Below are 16,485 nucleotides of genomic sequence, written 5' to 3'. Positions count from 1 at the left end.
GGCAGACGGCCAGGGCGGCTCTGGCAGCCTGATTTGGGGACCCCCGGGATGGGGGCCCAGCAGGCGGGCGGGTCCCGACACCTGCCCTGCGGCGGGGCTCCGGGCGCCCGCACCAGGATACCCCGCCCCGAGAACCCCCAAACCCCAGCGGGCCGGTTGTTGCGCGCCGCTGGGGCTGCGCTGCCGGGTGCCCCCCGCCCCGGCCCCAGGGGCGGCACAGGCCTTTGTGCACCGCCCTGAAGGTCACCCTGCAAGGGCGGCTGCAGCGTGCGTGTCGTCCCCCCCCCAAGCCCCCATCGCTGCTGCAGCCCCCCCCGGAGTAGGTAAGCGGGCAGGCGGGTCCAGCTCCCCACTGCGCTGCCTGCCCACCTGCCTGCCCTCCCGGCAGGTGCTTCCAGCGCAAAGGCGGCGGAGGGTGATATTTGCATTAAATATTCCGCAGCCGTGTTACACGTGAGGCAGCCGGAGCGCGGCGGGCGGGCCGATGCGGGGCAGCGGCAGCAGCAGCAGCGGCGGCGGGGGGAGGAGGAGGGGGAGGGGGGGGAGGGGGGGGAGGAGGAGGGGGAGGGGGGGAGGGGGGGGAGGAGGGGGAGGAGGAGGAGGAGGAGGGAGGCTGAGGAAGAGGACAGGGGTAGGCGGGCGAGCCGCGACGCCGGGGCGATCAACCCCCGCAGCCGAGGCCCTGCAGGAGCCGGGGCACGCGCCGGCACACCTGCGCGCGCCGGCCGGCCCACGCATGCGCACGCAGACGCGCATGCAGCTTACAGGCGGGCAAGGAGGGGCGCCCGGCCGCGTGCAGGGCCTCTATCCGCCCCGGCCCCTCCCGCCCCCCGGGCCACGCCCCCTCCCGGTGTCAGGCCCCGCCCCCAAGGCGCTCTGCCGGGCGCCCATTGGTGGAAGCGGCGGCGGGGCGGGGCTGGCGGTGTATATGAAGGGGCGCGGCAGGTAGGGAGCGCGGCTGTTCCGTGCCGGGTGGTTCACGCGCGATCGTCGGCGCCGACGGCTGCCGCCGTCCGTCGGTCTGTCCGCCCGCGGTCGCTTCCCCTTCTCCTCACCACCAGCCCCCTCCTCCGCCGAACTAGCGCACCTAGACCTCCCCGTTGCCGCCGAGCCCGGCCGGGGCCTGCCGGCGCCGCCCGCCGAGGGCTAGAGCTTTCCCCGCCGCCGCTCGCCCGCCCGCCCGCCCGCTCGCCATGGCCCGCGGGAAGGCCAAGGACGGCGACGGCAACTGGAAGAAATTCATCTGGAACTCGGAGAAGAAGGAGCTGCTGGGCCGCACCGGGGGCAGCTGGTGTGAGTGCCGGGCCGGGGACGGCGGGGCCGGGGGGCGGCGGCGATGCGGCGGGCACTGCAGCACGGCCCGCGGCGCCCCGCCTCCGCCGGCTGCGGCGGGGCTGCGGCCCCCGTGAGGGCGGACCGGCGGGGGGGCTCCCTCCCCCCGCCCGGTGTCCCGTGGGTGGGGGGGGACACGCGGGACGGGGCGCGCTGCCGCCTGGGTGTGAGTTCAGGTGGGACCGGGGGCGAGGCGGGGCGAGCCCCCGGCTTCGGGATGGAGCCCGGGGCGGGCCGACCTTGGCGAGGGCGCCTCGTCCTTGGGTCTCCTTCCCCGGCGGCCGGCCTGGCTCGGGAGCATCGCCGTCGGGGGAGCCTGCCCTCCCGGCCGTCGTCTGCCTTGGACTTCAGGGTGGCTTCTCTTTTCCCCCCTCTTTTCTCTGGATAAAAGAAACCAAGCTAATTTTACCTCGTCGAGAGAGAATAATTGGCTTTTAATGCCTCTGCAAGGAGGAAGTGGCTATATGCGTGTCCGTGATTAAATGCTCATGATGTATTTATTAGTGTAAGTGCTCTTTATACAGCACCTAAGAGGCTTTTAACGTTTTCTTTACGCAAATAGACAGTCTTCCAGTTGCTACCAACCACAGCTGGTGTGCCACCCTTGCGATGTTGAATTCGGCTCCTGTTGTAATGGATCAGCCGGAGATACCACATCCGGAGCTGCCAGCTTTAGCTCTGGCAGGCGGGCGGACTAGAGCAGGCGTCTGCTGTGTCTTTATGTGAGCAGAATTGGGTTGTGGGTGCGCATGGATAGGTATTTTCTGCTTCTGAGGCACCAGGCAACTGCGCAGTGCTTCCAATGCAGAGGCTGAACTCCCAGAGTGCCTGTACCTATCTGCACAGGACTGGTTTCCATTTGTGGAGTTGATCTGCAGGCTGATGATCAGATTCCTCTGTTATAAACCTACCTGTTGCGGGGAAGCTTTCATGTTCAACCCTGTTGTGCTGGGTTGCTAGACCTGCTGTGTATTTTCTGAGACCTAGGAGTGGTTTTGACCTTTAAGGTGTCTTTGGCGTTAAGAGCATCCTGGCTGGGAACCTGATTAAATAAGCTACCTCCCAGCGTTTGCCTTTTGATGTTACAAAACTCAAAAGGCGTTACGCTGCAGACAACAGCATTAGTGTTTGGTTTGTTACAACAGCACCTCCTATGACCGTGCTCTGGAAAAAATTTCCACACATCCCTGACGTCACGGCCATTTGCTTTACGCTGCCTGGATACCAAAGAGTGCTTTTAACTCCTGGAGCACCGCGCTACTGCACCCAGCTCTGCCCACCAGCCCTGGCCACCTCGCCTGCCTCCAGTGTGTGTGAGGAAGACGAGAGGATGGAGTGCCTTTCTGGCAGTGTCCCTCGGCCTCGTGTCGCTGGCTGTCCCTCCTGCTCGCCTGTCTTTCGTAGACTTGAAAAGAAAACAGCCAGAACCGCCTGCTTTCATTGGGGGGCTTCTCTGCTGATGGAGCTTTTTTTACAATGGGGCTGGGAGGGGAGGGCGAATACTTCTACGTACTGCTTCCTACCCTTCCCTTGTAGCTGGTCACTTCAAGTCCTTCAAATAAACCACCTCTTTTTTGTTTGCAATTAGATGAGGACAGTGTGAGATCAGGCAGGCTCTCTTTCAAGTACGCTCTGGCCTGCTTGTTCCTGTAGCCTGATTAGCATATAGTTGCTTGGCATGGGCTGGTTTATCCTTCCCGTAGGCGGCCTGGTGATGCCTAGTACGGCATGTTACTGTGCAGTTAATCGGTTGAGATAATCCTTGTAAACTGGTAACTGATACCCAGAGCCTGAGCCATGCTGCGTCTCCAGGAGGCTCATCTCCACCATTCCCACATCCAAGATTATTCTAGGTGTCTCCCTTTAGAGCAAAACTAAATTCAGTCTCTCATTATTATGTAATTGACTTTAATTGGCATGGGCAGTGCTGGAGTGCCTTTGTAGACATACAAGGCTGGTAAGCCTGCGGTACTGTGATGTGTCTGAGTACTTTCCTACGTTTGAGATTGAGTATTGGAGCTAATTTGGGCCTAAATTCTGCTCCTGTGGTCTCTAGTGGAGGTGACAGCCTGAATTACTAGGGGAGGACAGGCTTTACAATTGCTTGAAAAAGCAACTATAACAGTTACTGTAGACTCTCCTGGAAATTGGAGTCTTTGTGGTCCAGAGCTTTGTGGAATGGGTGTCATTCAGAGCACACCCATAGTATGGCTTCTTGCTGTTGGGCACTTGCTTGACTGGAAAGCTTGTCCCCTGTGATAGTGTGTGATGGTAGCGTTGGGTCAGCTAAGGGACCCTTTAAAATGTGGAAGAACATGGTTTAATCTCACTGTTTTACAATCCCAAATCCTGATACGTGGATTTCTAGGTTTTCAGGGGCTCATGCTTCCAGCCCTCTAAGTGTTTGAAGCGACTTGTATTTTCCGTCTGTCTGCATCGGGGCATAACCTCACTGTTAAATACATGCCTCTGCCACAGGGCTTGCCATCTGAATTCAGTGTGCTGGGCTCTTCCTTGCAAGCGGCAAAGGGTGGAAATTTTGTCCTGAAATATGACAGCCTTGGGGGCTTAATTTGATGGCTCTTTCTGTTTGTTTTCTCTTGCAGTTAAAATCCTCCTCTTCTATGTCATCTTCTACGGTTGCCTGGCAGGTATATTCATTGGGACCATCCAAGTGATGTTGCTCACTGTCAGTGAATTTGAGCCCAAATACCAGGACCGAGTGGCACCTCCAGGTAACTAAATAGGAGGCTGTGTTTGACTTGGCGCAGGCTATTCTGGGGAGGCGGGTTGGTTACTCACCTCAAGAAGGAGGATGAAATAAGCATGTCGTTGCTGCAACACATATTTGTAGGGGGTGGGTATGTTGTCAGCCTTCTGTGTTAACAGTACTGGGTCTTGAAGGCAATCCTGCTAGAATTAAAGGTTGCATCACACGAAATAGCCTCCTGTCTGAGAGGAGCCTGAACCTGGATTGCTGTTCTTCCTTTAAACTGAAGCAATGGAGTGAGGCCAAGAGGCTTCGCTTGGGATGAGCTGTGTGAAGAAGCTGGGTTCAGTTTTATTTTCTTCATAGCCACTGTGTTGCTGTGGGTAAGTGAAGGGGCAAAGTTAAAATGTTAGCTTCTTCTGTGAAACTGGGGTGTGCTGCAAGGAGGAGGGGGACCGTACCAGTTCTGAAATTGTATTGGCCAACGCTGCTGAGCTAGGCTGTGAGATCTAGAGGAGATGGTAGCATTTACTAATGGGTATTTCAACTGAGTGTCGTGGGGGGTTGAAGGTGGGTGTTGTAGTTGCTGACGCACAACCTATATTTACTAGAAAAAGTAGATCTCTGATCAAAATTAAAATGATCACTCCAACGGTGTCTGTGGCCAGCCCGCCTTGGTTAGCGGCAAATGGAGTAACTAGCCCTTGCCGCAGGTTCCCCGCTCTGCCTTTCCAGGCTCTGCTGCGCTATCTGATTCCGGCTGCAGCCAGCGGCTGCTCAGTGTGGTGGGGGAGCTGCGCAACTGCTGCTTTCCCACATTACAAATGACCTTGAGGCTGCCTGGCACTGGGGATGGCAACGATCTGTCTCCAGTTGCTCCGTAAAACAGTTCAGAAGCTTTTAATAACAGTGGTATTTAAGTGACAATTGTGAGGCTGATGGCTTGTAGCTACAGAAGTTGGCTCTGCTGTCATACGGTGTCTCAGAGCCACGCTGTCTGCAGTGCTATGCTGTGATTATTCCCTGCTCTAACAATGCAGGGCATGTTACCATCACCAAATGGTGTTAGATCTTGGCAAAGAATCATCTTTTTAGATGACTGCTTTTCCACCAGCACTTTTTAAAGGCGGAACAGAGACTGGAACTGCTGTGTTTAGTGTGTGGCACTTCTTAATGTAGCAGCATGGCTGGGGTAAATGCTGTCTTAAGCACTGGAAGTCGCTGTTTCTGTCTCTGCAATGGGCTCTGACATTTGCAGGAAAGACTAAACAGTCACTGATACTGGCCAGAGCTGTTAGCTGCAACTGAAAAGCCAACATGGCTAATGGTGGAGTAGTTATTTTAATAATGTGTTTTTCCCCGGCCGAAGCCCAGTGGTCTCACCAGACGTGAAATAATTAGTGAAGAAGCCCATGGATCTTGGGTCACATCCAGACAGACCTGCTGTTTAGCCTGATGTCACATAATTACTCATTCTTGGTAAACTGTTTGCTTTTTGTGTAATAGCAGTTTGCAATTCTAATTTCAAAGCAACTCTGTGATAAAATTTCTGTGTAAGATTTCAGCCTGCAGAGGATTTTTATTCCTCTCTTAATTGAGTACTGCACCAGTTTTTCTGGGGCTTACCCTTTATTTAAACAAAAGTGAAATGAATTTCAAGATGCTCTTGTCGTATGTACTACAGAAAACAAAATGGAGGAAGAATGAAAAGGTCATCAGGGATCTTTGTAATGGGCTTTCAGCACATGTGCTGAAATAGGGGGGAGCAAAATCCACCTCCTTGAATATCTGACAGTGGACAGCCCAAAAAACCAAGGGTTTTCAACGAAGCTCTAATGGCACGCATGTACAGCTTCAAGGAGATATTTACTAGTTAATAGCGCAGGGCATCATGTGAAGGCTCTTTCTACAGATGTGGACAAGCAAGGGGTAAGGCATAGTGGAGGTTAGGTCAGAACATCGAGTCCCTTCCTTGTCCTTTAGCAGAGCAGCCGTTAGACCACACTGAGTCAAAAATAGCCTTTTAATATGGGCTTTCAGAGATTGACACTGCAGTGAGTTGCTGCACGGTTGCGTTTGGGAGGTCAGCAGTCCCTGTATTCCCCTGCTGTGTAGGGCTCTCCCCTGCACTGCAAGCACAACTGCTCTTCTGGCAACGAACACATGTGCGGGCATGTTCGCTCCTGCACTTGGTGAGCATCTAACTTGAATTTTCTGTGATGTGGGACCCCTGCAGACTAAGAACTACATAAAACAGGGTGTTATGCAAGTCTAATTCCTGGTTCTTGTGGGAAGATTTGCAAGCCAAGTAAGTATATTGGCAGCTTGATAGAGCCCTGGATTTTCTAGGAAGCTAGAAAACCTGGTTTTATTCTCATTACAGTGCTCTGTCCTTCTCGGGCAAGTTACTGCTGTGTCAGCCAAAAATGGCTGGGAGAAGGGAAACTAGACTTTCCTTCAGGATTTGCAGGAGAAAAGGCTGTAGGGGCTGCTACAATCTCGTTCTTGTGCTGAAATACAGCAGACTTCATAACAGCAGCGGAACCTGCAGGATGTTTTATTGAGTTATTGACATGGTATAACAGTGAAAGCCATAAAGTGCTATTTTTGTAGCCAAGTGTCATTACTATGCTAATTGGTTTCTGCATTGAACACAACAGGAATGTTATGCAGGGCTTCAGGGCAAGCTGAGTTTTTTACCTTTCCATGATACTTTTTTCCTCCTCTTTTGTCTTGGGGTGGGGGAAGGGACAGTGCCGTTCACCTTCTTGTCCAGCCTTGCCATTGCGAGAGCCCCAGCTCCCAGTTCCACGTGTGCTGCAGGCTCGGACTGTGCTTTAAGCACAGAGGACTTACCCTGCTAATAGGGAAGGATGAGGATATTGCCTCTTAAAGACAGTGTACTGGATGTTTAAAAAAAAATTAAAATCCTCTTCCCCTTCCCCACCCCAATATAAATTGGGCTGTGTATCCTGCCATCTTGTGGTGTGCATCCTGTGAAACACAGCATCCTGTCACTAGGGCTGGTGCAGGGGCGAGAGGGCTCACTGCTGCCTAGGGCTCTAAGTGGCAGCTGGAAGAATCCCTGCTCAAGCCAGGGGATTTTAGGTGTCCCCTGGCCAGGATGTGCCTGGGCAGTGAGCGTATCGTGGAAAAGGCTGCTTTGGTGTGTGTTCCCCACTTGCCTTATTTAGCTCGGAGAGCAGCTGGGAGGTGGCAGGAAAGCCCCAAGGAGTGTATGCCACCTCCTGTGAAGGAGCACTCTTCTGCTTCTGTTGCTCTTGCTGTCTCAATACCTACATTTGGAAAATACTTCTGAATCTCAAGCTCCAGGGATGTTCTCTGCCAAGCAGATTGTGCTGCATTTGTGGAAAACTTGCACCTGCTTTTTGCACGTCGCGCATGAGGTAGAGGGTGACGGGAAGCTTGGAAGGGCATCGCTTGGTATGAGGCTTTTGAAGTCTATCCTCATTTAGTGAGCTGTGGGGATGGCAAATAGAAATGGTGTAGTGAGCACTCAGTGTGTCGTCTGTGTCATCCCAGGAGTGTTCAGACTTATTCTGAACCAAGATTACAGGGTACTTGGAAATGAGCATTGCATGATGAAGCAAGAGTGGCTACTACGGACTTACACAACCATTCCTAATAACAAGCCTGACCTCCCACTTCTGGTTTCTTCCTCTTCGCCCTCAGGACACTGTTTTTCCTGAAGTCTTGCTCCTGCAGCTCAGAATGATAAAGTCCATGTGTAAAAGCTGGTTTTAAATGAAGTTGAATAAATGTGATTTTTAAATTTTTAATCTGCGGTAGTGTCTTGGAAGTAGAACTGTAGCTGAAAAAAACCCCGTTACTTTACATGATTTTTTTTTTGGCTTTTGGTATCTCTGTACACCCAGAGAGATAGAAAGCCAACAGAGGGTGGTGTCTGTTACCAAGTCAAGGCATCACACATCATTTATGTGGACTACGTCATCAAGTGAAGACAAGAATCGTATTTCCTAGCAATGTAATCTTAAGAGCCAATTGCAGAAATTTTTCTAAAGTATTTTGTCAGTATTTTAGCCATAAGTTACTTGATTCTTCCACATGTGAAGAACAGCATCACCACACATGCCACCATGGTGTATCTCTGTGGTAACAGCATGAGATGCACAACTTGGGCAAACAGATGATAGCCTGAAGATGGGGACAGCGTTGCTTAGACTCCTGCCTATGAAAGCACTTCAGGCTTTGTTTCTTTTCCCTCATAGGGCTTGCTTATGAATGGCTTCCTCATGTGCATGAAGACCCTAAGAGGCTTATTCATCCCTGCACTTTATGGCAGCCATGTACTTCCTTGGGTGTCTGGCAACCCATGGGAGGTAGCACTGGAATGGCTTAGCTTAATAATTTTTTTTCTAGTCCCTACTTGCTTCTCTGCCCCTAATGGGGATGAGAGAAGGTTTCAGGTTACGGATGTGTTCTGCAGAGGTTACCTCCTTGTGTCAGATCAAATAAACTTTTTTTAAACAAGATTGCTTAAGAAGGGTTCTGTGATAGTGCTGTTCTGGTAACAGCACTGAAGCCTTTATTCTAGCTATGGGATGTACAGGTGGAAAACAAGGAAGGAAATGAGAGATCTGTGTGTAGGGTTTTGCCTGCAACTGACCAGACATGTGAGAATGGAGGTTGTGGTGGAAGCCAGCAATATGTTTTTAATCAGGGTAAAGCTTTTTGTAACAGGCCTTCCATCTTCACAAAGATTTACTTCCTTGCATCCTAAGTGGGAAGATTGATCTCCACTTTGCTCTTGTCCTAAACAAAGTAAGTACCTGCTGTACCAAAGCTCAGTCTGGTTTATCCAAGTACCTGTAAATGCCCAAAGTTTGGCTGAAGCAGCCCAGCTATGGCCACAGGCCGAGTCTACCTGTCGGGAAGGGTTGTTCTCTTGTGCTGGCTGCTGGAGCAGCTGTACAGAGGTGCTGTTTGGGCTTCAGTGCCGTTCTGCAAAGATTTGCAAGACAGGGGTCCTTTGGATGGCATCTGTTTTTCCAACCAAGTCACTTGTCTCATGTAAAAGCCAACCCTCTGCCCATATCAGTGGTCAGGCTCTCCGAACCAGAGAACAGGGATATTCTGCTAGGTGGCTTTTTCACACTGCAGGGTGTGTATTGCTGACCTTCCCTCGCCCGTGCATGAAGGCAGCCATGCAGACATGCCATTACCTTGGACAAAGTAAAGACATAGAGGTGGGGAGTTCCTTGGTTGAAGAGGTCCTGAGCAAAACTAGTAGTTTAACTGCCTGACCGAAGCTTGGCCAGGCTTGCTAAGCTTTCTTGGGTTTTATATTTATACATTTGAATGTATAATATACCTGTAACTTGAACTCTGGAAAAGGCAGAGCCAGGAGAGGAACCAAGGCCTGCCTTGGCTGCAATTCCAGATAGCCACTTCAAGTGACTCTGAGCCTAGTGCTTCCCAGCTAAGTGGTAACTTGAGGAGGATTTGGCAGGATGGGGTTGAACTCCCTTACTGAAATTGAACCCGGCTTATTTTATATATATATATTTATAACTGTTTGTGAAGCAGGAATGCAAGTAATTGCTTGAAAAGAGGCTGAAAGCCACTGACTTTGGAGGGTAGGACATAATTCTTCTAGCAGAGTAGGAAGTTGCTTCTATACTCTTAACACTCAACCTGGTCAATTTGTACCAGAGGGAGTTTTGAGCAGTTAAAGCTGCTTCCTGGAATAAAACTTGAAACCCTGAGCTACTCACTGGGTGTCTCGCTATCTTTGGCTACTAGGAGCTGCGTTTAGGGGAACAAAGCTAATCTTTGTCCTAGGTTACAAATTCCAACTCAGTGGGTAGCGGGGGCGGGGGGAGTGGTGAACTGGCTTGAGGAGGGACTAAGCAAAAGTACTGAAGTGGCTTTGGAAAAATCGCTGGAGTCACAAGCTCCTGCGGGCGGGGGCCAGGCGGCTAAGCTGCCTGAGTCTTGCACCGGGGGAACTTGTTGGCAACAGGCCTGTTCTGAAAGTTGTCAAAGCAAATGCTGCTCCGCTGCTTTTTTTCTTGTTCTTGCTAAAACGAAGATGACAAACAGAACAGAAGTCAAGACCTCAACAATTACAGTGGCCACCGCAAAAGCAGCATGACCTCCAGTTCCCATTACTTTAAATAAGTGTTAGCCATGCATCAATGCAGTCAATTAAAATGTGACCTAAACATCACGCAGGGGCAACTATTTCCAAGTCACATAATGAAAAGCAAAGGGGTTGGCACTTTTCATCATCTGTAGGCATTACTTGTACCTAGTCCCTTCTATTCTCTGTTTATTTTTTTTCTGTTCATCCTCCTGAAGTCAAAAGCAGAGCTTCTTACGCAGCCCAGAATCTAGGACAGCCTTTTAAACATATCTCTTGTGTGGTGGTATTTCCTGCTCCCCTACTTGGCGATCAGCTGCTGATTGGAGAGCTCAGAAGGCTACTTCTGCAATCAGAAATACCTGCTTACAGAGTGAAAAGACCAGAGAAATCAAGCCTGATTGCTTGAATGAATGAATTGATTAACTTCCTGAGTGGGAAAATGTCCCCTGCCCTGCAGCCTAGAGGGAGACTATGCAAAGGCAATGTGGATTACAGCCCACAGAGACCATACCTGACTTGGGGAACCTCTCATTTTATTGTGAGGGCTTGTGAGTGGGCAGCTCTGACTTTTATCCTAAACACATAGAATGTTTTGCAGACTTTCAAGTCAACCTATTAGGCTTCTGTGAGACTTTATTGTGTGTGGTGGGTCTCACATGCAGACCGCTTCCCTTTTGTCCTTGGGGAGGAGGCAGAAGTGGGCAGGGGACCTGTGGTTGACTGTTTTTCTTGAGGAAAACCTTTGACTTATAGCCTCCCTTCTGGATTCTGTGATTTTTATCTGCTTAGTGATGCAAACATCATGACGAATATTCCAGACTGTTGTTGGAAAGAGGAGATAAGAGCCTGTCAGAGCCTCCCCTCTAGTGAGCTTAAGCTGTTCTGTGCAAGTCCTGAAGTCTGAAAAATATAGAGATTATTAGAATGAGTTACGATCTGGGTGTGAGTTGCATTGCCCGGAGGCTGTGCAACTCAGGTGTACTTACGTTTTCTTCCTGGTTTTGCTTTTCTTAGGACTGACTCAAATCCCCCAGGTACAAAAGACAGAAATTTCCTTTACTGCCTCCGATCACAGAAGTTTTGACGTGTATGTGAAGAACCTTGAGAAGTTCCTAAAGGACTACAGTGCTGATCAGCAAACTGAAAACATCATATTTGAGGACTGTGGGGGTAAGTCTCGACTGTTTCCTGCAGCTGAGGCCTCTGACCAATGCCCCTGCGTCAGGTCTGTCGGAAGCTGAGAGTGAGCAGCAGCAGTCGATCTCTGTCTTTGGCTGTTCCTTTATTGCAGCTAACGGCATGTGGGTAACCTGGCAGGCTCTGGTTTCAGTCATTAAACGATTAGTTTGGACAGACCAGACTTACCCAGGGATGTACTAGAAGCTTATTGTAGGGGTTATATGGTTGGGAACTCCTGGATTTCACTTGGAGAAAGTTGTAGCTGACTCTAAAAAGCACCTGGTGCTGACCTTATTCTCTCTGAAACCCATGGTGGGTCTTACTGACGCCTTTGCTAAAGCCAGTGTCCATCCTCTTGATGCAATGCAGCAAAACGTCCGGGAGATATTAACCTTCAATATGTAATAATGTGGAATAAGACTATTGCCTCATAGGATGTGCATGTAAAATCTGAGGGGAACCAGCTTGTAAAACCTGACTAAAAAGAAAAAATATCTGAGCCAGTGGATTACAGATGTGTGTGTTCTCTTGTAGTCTGGAAGAATCCTCAGTTAAAAAATAAAACCCCCACCAACTTGCTGGTCTGGGACCAGCCCACATGTGGGGGGTCCTGGGTGGAGGTCTGTGGTGTCACTTACCTCCTTGGACGAGGGGGAAATCCTAACTACACAGTGAAGCACAGCTGTTGCTGTTCCTGACAAGCGAAAGGTCATGCTGCATATGGTTGTCTTTTCATTCCCCTACCACAACAGACACACCTACCGATTACAAAGAGAGAGGACAATATAATGATGCCCAGGGCCAGAAGAAGGTCTGCAAATTCAAACGTGAATGGCTGGAAAACTGTTCTGGAATAAATGATCCCACCTTTGGGTACAGGGATGGCAAACCATGCATCCTCATCAAGCTCAACAGAATAATCGGCTTCAAACCTAAGGCAAGTATCTCTTTGCTTTCTAGTAGAAGCTACTGATCAGGAGGAGGAGCTGGCTGCAGATTTGCAGTGCCTGCTTTTCTGCCTCTGGAGAGAGATCGGTATTAAACCCCTCCTGGAGAGGAGAAATTGTGAGACGATTTGAGTAACTGGCTTTAAAAACACTTTTTATTAAAAAGCAATGAAAACTGCATGCCGCAGGTTGGTAACAAGTAGCAATGAACCTCACCGTGCAAACTCCTGGGTATTTATCTGGTAACTTCTGAACCTGCCAACTGAATTGATCTAACGGGGTATTTTCTTCAAATGATAAAACCCATTTTAAGTTCCCGTGTGCTTCCGCAGGACTGTCCCAGACCAGCTCTGTCTGTAATAAGATCAGTACGTTGTGTATGCCCCAATCTACTCCATTCTTTCCTCAGGCGGTGTAGAGTTGCCTGCTTTGCTAAAACCATTTAATTAAATGAAGTTGTGCTAATATTCGCTATCAGGCTGATTCAGATGTAGTTCATGATTTATAGACTATGTGAGTCAGGCACAGCTCTCACTGCAAGAAAGGTAAGGAGATCTTTAGGTTATTTAAGGCAGTTTTCCAGATGCTGTAGGATGCCCCTCACCCACCTGCTCTGCGCTGCAGCCGAAGGGATGTTTGCAGTAATGCTGAGGGACAGTGATCTGGACAGGAACAGCTTTTACATCTAGTTTTTTCCCCAATGCATTTACATGCCAAAACATTCTTTAAGAATTCAGTGGCGGAGCACATGTTATTGAATCAGGTGCTGTGCAAAACCTGCCAGTCCATCTTCTGGATGGAAAACAGTGCAAACGGTGCACCAAGCCACCTTCACCACCCTCCGTCAGTGCAGTCAAGGATGGGGAATGGTGCTGTCTAGTTAATGTGCTTTGAGAAACATTTTCCTTCGATGGGAGCCTGCCCTGTACTAAAAGAAACTAGTTGAATTTTGGCTTATCTGGTCCAGGGTGGAAGCAGTGGGTGCGTGTTGGCAGGAGCGTGCTGTGCTTGGTGCGTGGTGGTTGTGGGACAACAGAAGTTGCGCATGTTTGACTGGGGAAGAGAAAGGTTTGGTGTGTTCCTCTCTCTGCCACAGAGCTCCGAAGAGCTCCAGACCGCACTAGACAGAAGGGTCTATTCAAGGAATGGCTTTACATGTTTCATTTAGAAATGACGCATGCATCCAGGGCACTGTTTGTTTTCCTTGTGCCACGCCCCAGCAGAGACCCTACAGCTCTTGGGCTGGGCAAGGTGTGTGTAAAGCAGATCTGAGACCTGCAAGGCTGTGAAGCAACATCACCACACTTGCTGAGAGACCAAAGAAGAGCACCGGAGTCAGCACTCCCACCTTTCCCTGACATAATCAGAGCCTTGGTCCTTCCCTGTAGGAAGTTCAGACACGTCGGGGTGTGACTGCCACTCTTCGTTCTTTCTTGTGCGTTTCCAGTCCTGGCTGCGCTCACCTGGCAGGCAGGTGGCAAATCCTCCAGCAGCACGTCTCCCCCGCCACTGCCTGGGCTTTGCACGAACAAGCCCCGCTAGCCTGCACTCTGCAGTGAAACGCTCTCCCCAGGGCACCACGAAATGGAAAACAGCCTGATTGCTTTCATTGGTATCCACAGCAGTAAAGCTGTAAGAACAGACAACAGCTCTGCTTGGGTTAAGTCCTCCAGCTTCTAGATGGGTTATGCTGCGTGTCTGCCCCAAGAGCCACCACTGAGAGCTGTTGCCTCTGAAACTGAGCTAGAAGGGATGGCGTTTAATGGTGCATGTTTGGTACCACCAAGCTTTGCTGCTGCAAAGGTGCTGCAGTCTGCAGAGATGTGCCCGGTGTGTAACATCCCCTTGTTTTGGGTTCTTCTTCTAGGCCCCCGTAAATGAGAGCCTCCCTCCAGAGATTATGGCAAAATACAGCCCGTATCTCATCCCTGTCCACTGCGCTGCCAAGGTAAGTTGAAATACAATAGGGCGAGTTGGGACACTGCAGGGGAAGGCTGTCTGTCTTTGTCCAAGTGTAGTGACACACACACACCCACACCCCCACTCTGCCTTTTTGAACACACCAGGGGTGGGTCTTTCTTGGGATATCTCCCCCTTCGGAACAGGCATTTCTTAGAGCCCCACTGGTGACAAATGACAGTGAGCTCTGCCCTCACAGGGAGGGGTAAAAACAGGGCCGGATGGCAAATGGTATCCTTAAAAGTAGCTGTTCAGACCTCCGAGTGCTGTACCGGAGCCCTTAGCAGAGATGGCTGGAAAAAAAAGGACTCCAGGGAAGAGGTATTTTACTTGGCATTGTAAAGCAGCTGAGAAACAGCAGATATTGTTTTCTTTTTTTAGCCAAAGATATTGCATTGGTCAGGCAGGAACCTGTGGTGACTTCTGAATGCGTAAATGGTTGCGTTTTTAGATAATGAAAAGCCCTTTCCCTGGCCAGCGTGTGCTGGGAGGTGCTCATTCTGCAGCTGCTGGTTAGAGACCGCTTAAGCGTCCTTTCCACCACTGTGACCGTCCTTGTGCTGTCAAGACAAGGCTCAGCGGTGACCAAAGAGGCCCCGCCGTCTTGGTGAAAAAACAGATGCTGCCAGGGAAAGGGGCTGCCAAAGGTAGACTTTGGGTGATGGTCATCGTTTGTTCTTCCTTTTCCTGCCTCCCTAGAGAGAGGACGATGTCGACAAAATAGGCACAGTGGAGTACTACGGGATGGGCGGCTACCCTGGCTTTGGCCTGCAGTACTACCCCTACTACGGCAAGCTGCTGCAGCCGCGGTACCTGCAGCCGCTGGTGGCTGTGCAGTTCACCAACCTGACCTACGACGTGGAGGTGCGTGTGGAATGCAGGGCCTACGGGCAGAACATCCAGTACAGCGACAAAGACCGCTTCCAGGGACGCTTTGATATTAAATTTGACATAAAAAGCAGCTGATCATAAGCACACAACTCCCTCCGCCCCCCCCCCCCAGCCATTTAAAAAGGTTAAAAAAAAAAAAAAGAACAAAAAAGAAAACCTACTAGTCTTGAACAAACTGTCATACGTATGGGACCTACACGTAATCTATATGCTTTACACTAGCTTTCTGCATTTACTAGGTTAGAATGTAAACAAAGTGTAGCAATAGCGACAAATATTTATTCTACTGTAAATGACAAAAGAAGAGAAAAATTGAGCCTTGGGACATGCCCATTTTTACTGTAAATTATGATTCCATAACTGACTTGTAGTAAGCAGTGTTTCTGGCCCCTAAGTATTGCTGCCTTGTGTATTTTATTTAGTGTACAGTACTATAGGTGCATACTCTGGTCATTTTTCAAGCCATGTATTGTATCTGTTTTCTACTTCTTGTGAGCAAAGACTTTTGCTGTCCAAGGTGTAAATACTCAATGGGACTAGAACTGGCATGATACTTCTCATTATTTTGTTCCTTTTCAAAGAAAGGCCCACCCGTGAGACTATATTTAACAGCACTCCATAAGGCTTCTGACTTTCTGTGGTGTTAGGGTATTTTATTTGGAGGGGTGGCAGGGGAAACTAACTTAAGTGAAGTTAAAGAGAGTAGATGATGATTGTGTACTGTGCTTTGTAGTGAATGCTGTCTCTCTCTCCACCTTCTCCCTCATCCTCCAGTATGTTGTGTGAGAGACCGGGTCAGACTATCACTCTCCTCAGTGATAGGCATAACTTTGCTTTGTATTTTTTTTCCTTTTTTTTTCTTTTTTTCCTTGCTGGAGGCATCGCACACTGTGGTGCTAATGTCTTTATTGAATGTTTTAACCATTTTCATGGTGGAAGAATTTTATATTTATGCAGTTGTACAATTTTATTTTTTCTGCAAGAAAGTGTAATGTATGAAATAAACCAAAGTCACATGTTTGAAAATAAATCTTTATTTTAAACTTTATAAAAGCAATGCAGTACCCCATAGAATGGTGTTAAATGTTGTCTAAAGTGCAAAACTCTATGTTCTAACATGTTATAATAGCCAGGAGTACAGTGCTCTTGTTGATCTTGTATTTCAGTCAGGTTGAAACATTGGACAAATAAATGAACGAACACACCGGTCTGTGTGCGTGTCTCTTGCCTGGGTCGAGGATGGAGGCAGTTAGTTGTCCAGAATCTTGAAGAAGTACTGCACCTATTTCAAACAGAACATACATCTTTTTATCATTCCCAGGCTGCCTCAGCAGAAGGCA

The 16,485-nt window shown here is 49.5% G+C and overlaps 2 protein-coding genes across 3 annotated transcripts in view; one reads left to right on the top strand and one right to left on the bottom strand.

Moving 5' to 3' along the window:
• Positions 1 to 946: 946 nt before the first annotated feature.
• ATP1B1 (ATPase Na+/K+ transporting subunit beta 1) lies at positions 947 to 15,301 on the top strand. The gene is made up of 6 exons (XM_064466972.1): positions 947 to 1,293; positions 3,939 to 4,067; positions 11,184 to 11,339; positions 12,101 to 12,285; positions 14,163 to 14,243; positions 14,954 to 15,301. Exons 1-6 carry the CDS (start codon positions 1,194 to 1,196, stop codon positions 15,218 to 15,220), a joined length of 918 nt encoding a protein of 305 aa, XP_064323042.1. The 5' UTR covers positions 947 to 1,193; the 3' UTR covers positions 15,221 to 15,301.
• An 858-nt stretch (positions 15,302 to 16,159) lies between these two features.
• Positions 16,160 to 16,485, bottom strand: part of NME7 (NME/NM23 family member 7) — a 93,712-nt gene continuing 93,386 nt past the window's right edge. For both annotated transcript variants that reach the window (XM_064466963.1, XM_064466955.1), the window contains exon 12: positions 16,160 to 16,427. In XM_064466963.1, the coding sequence (XP_064323033.1) occupies positions 16,395 to 16,427 (33 nt within the window). In that variant the 3' untranslated portion in view covers positions 16,160 to 16,394. The remainder of the gene's footprint in view (positions 16,428 to 16,485) is intronic.

This window comes from Phalacrocorax carbo, chromosome 1, assembly GCF_963921805.1.
Source record: "Phalacrocorax carbo chromosome 1, bPhaCar2.1, whole genome shotgun sequence".
Taxonomy (NCBI): domain Eukaryota; kingdom Metazoa; phylum Chordata; class Aves; order Suliformes; family Phalacrocoracidae; genus Phalacrocorax; species Phalacrocorax carbo.
The sequence above is the reverse complement of the archived record's forward strand: the minus strand, read 5'-3'. Positions and strand labels throughout refer to the sequence as shown.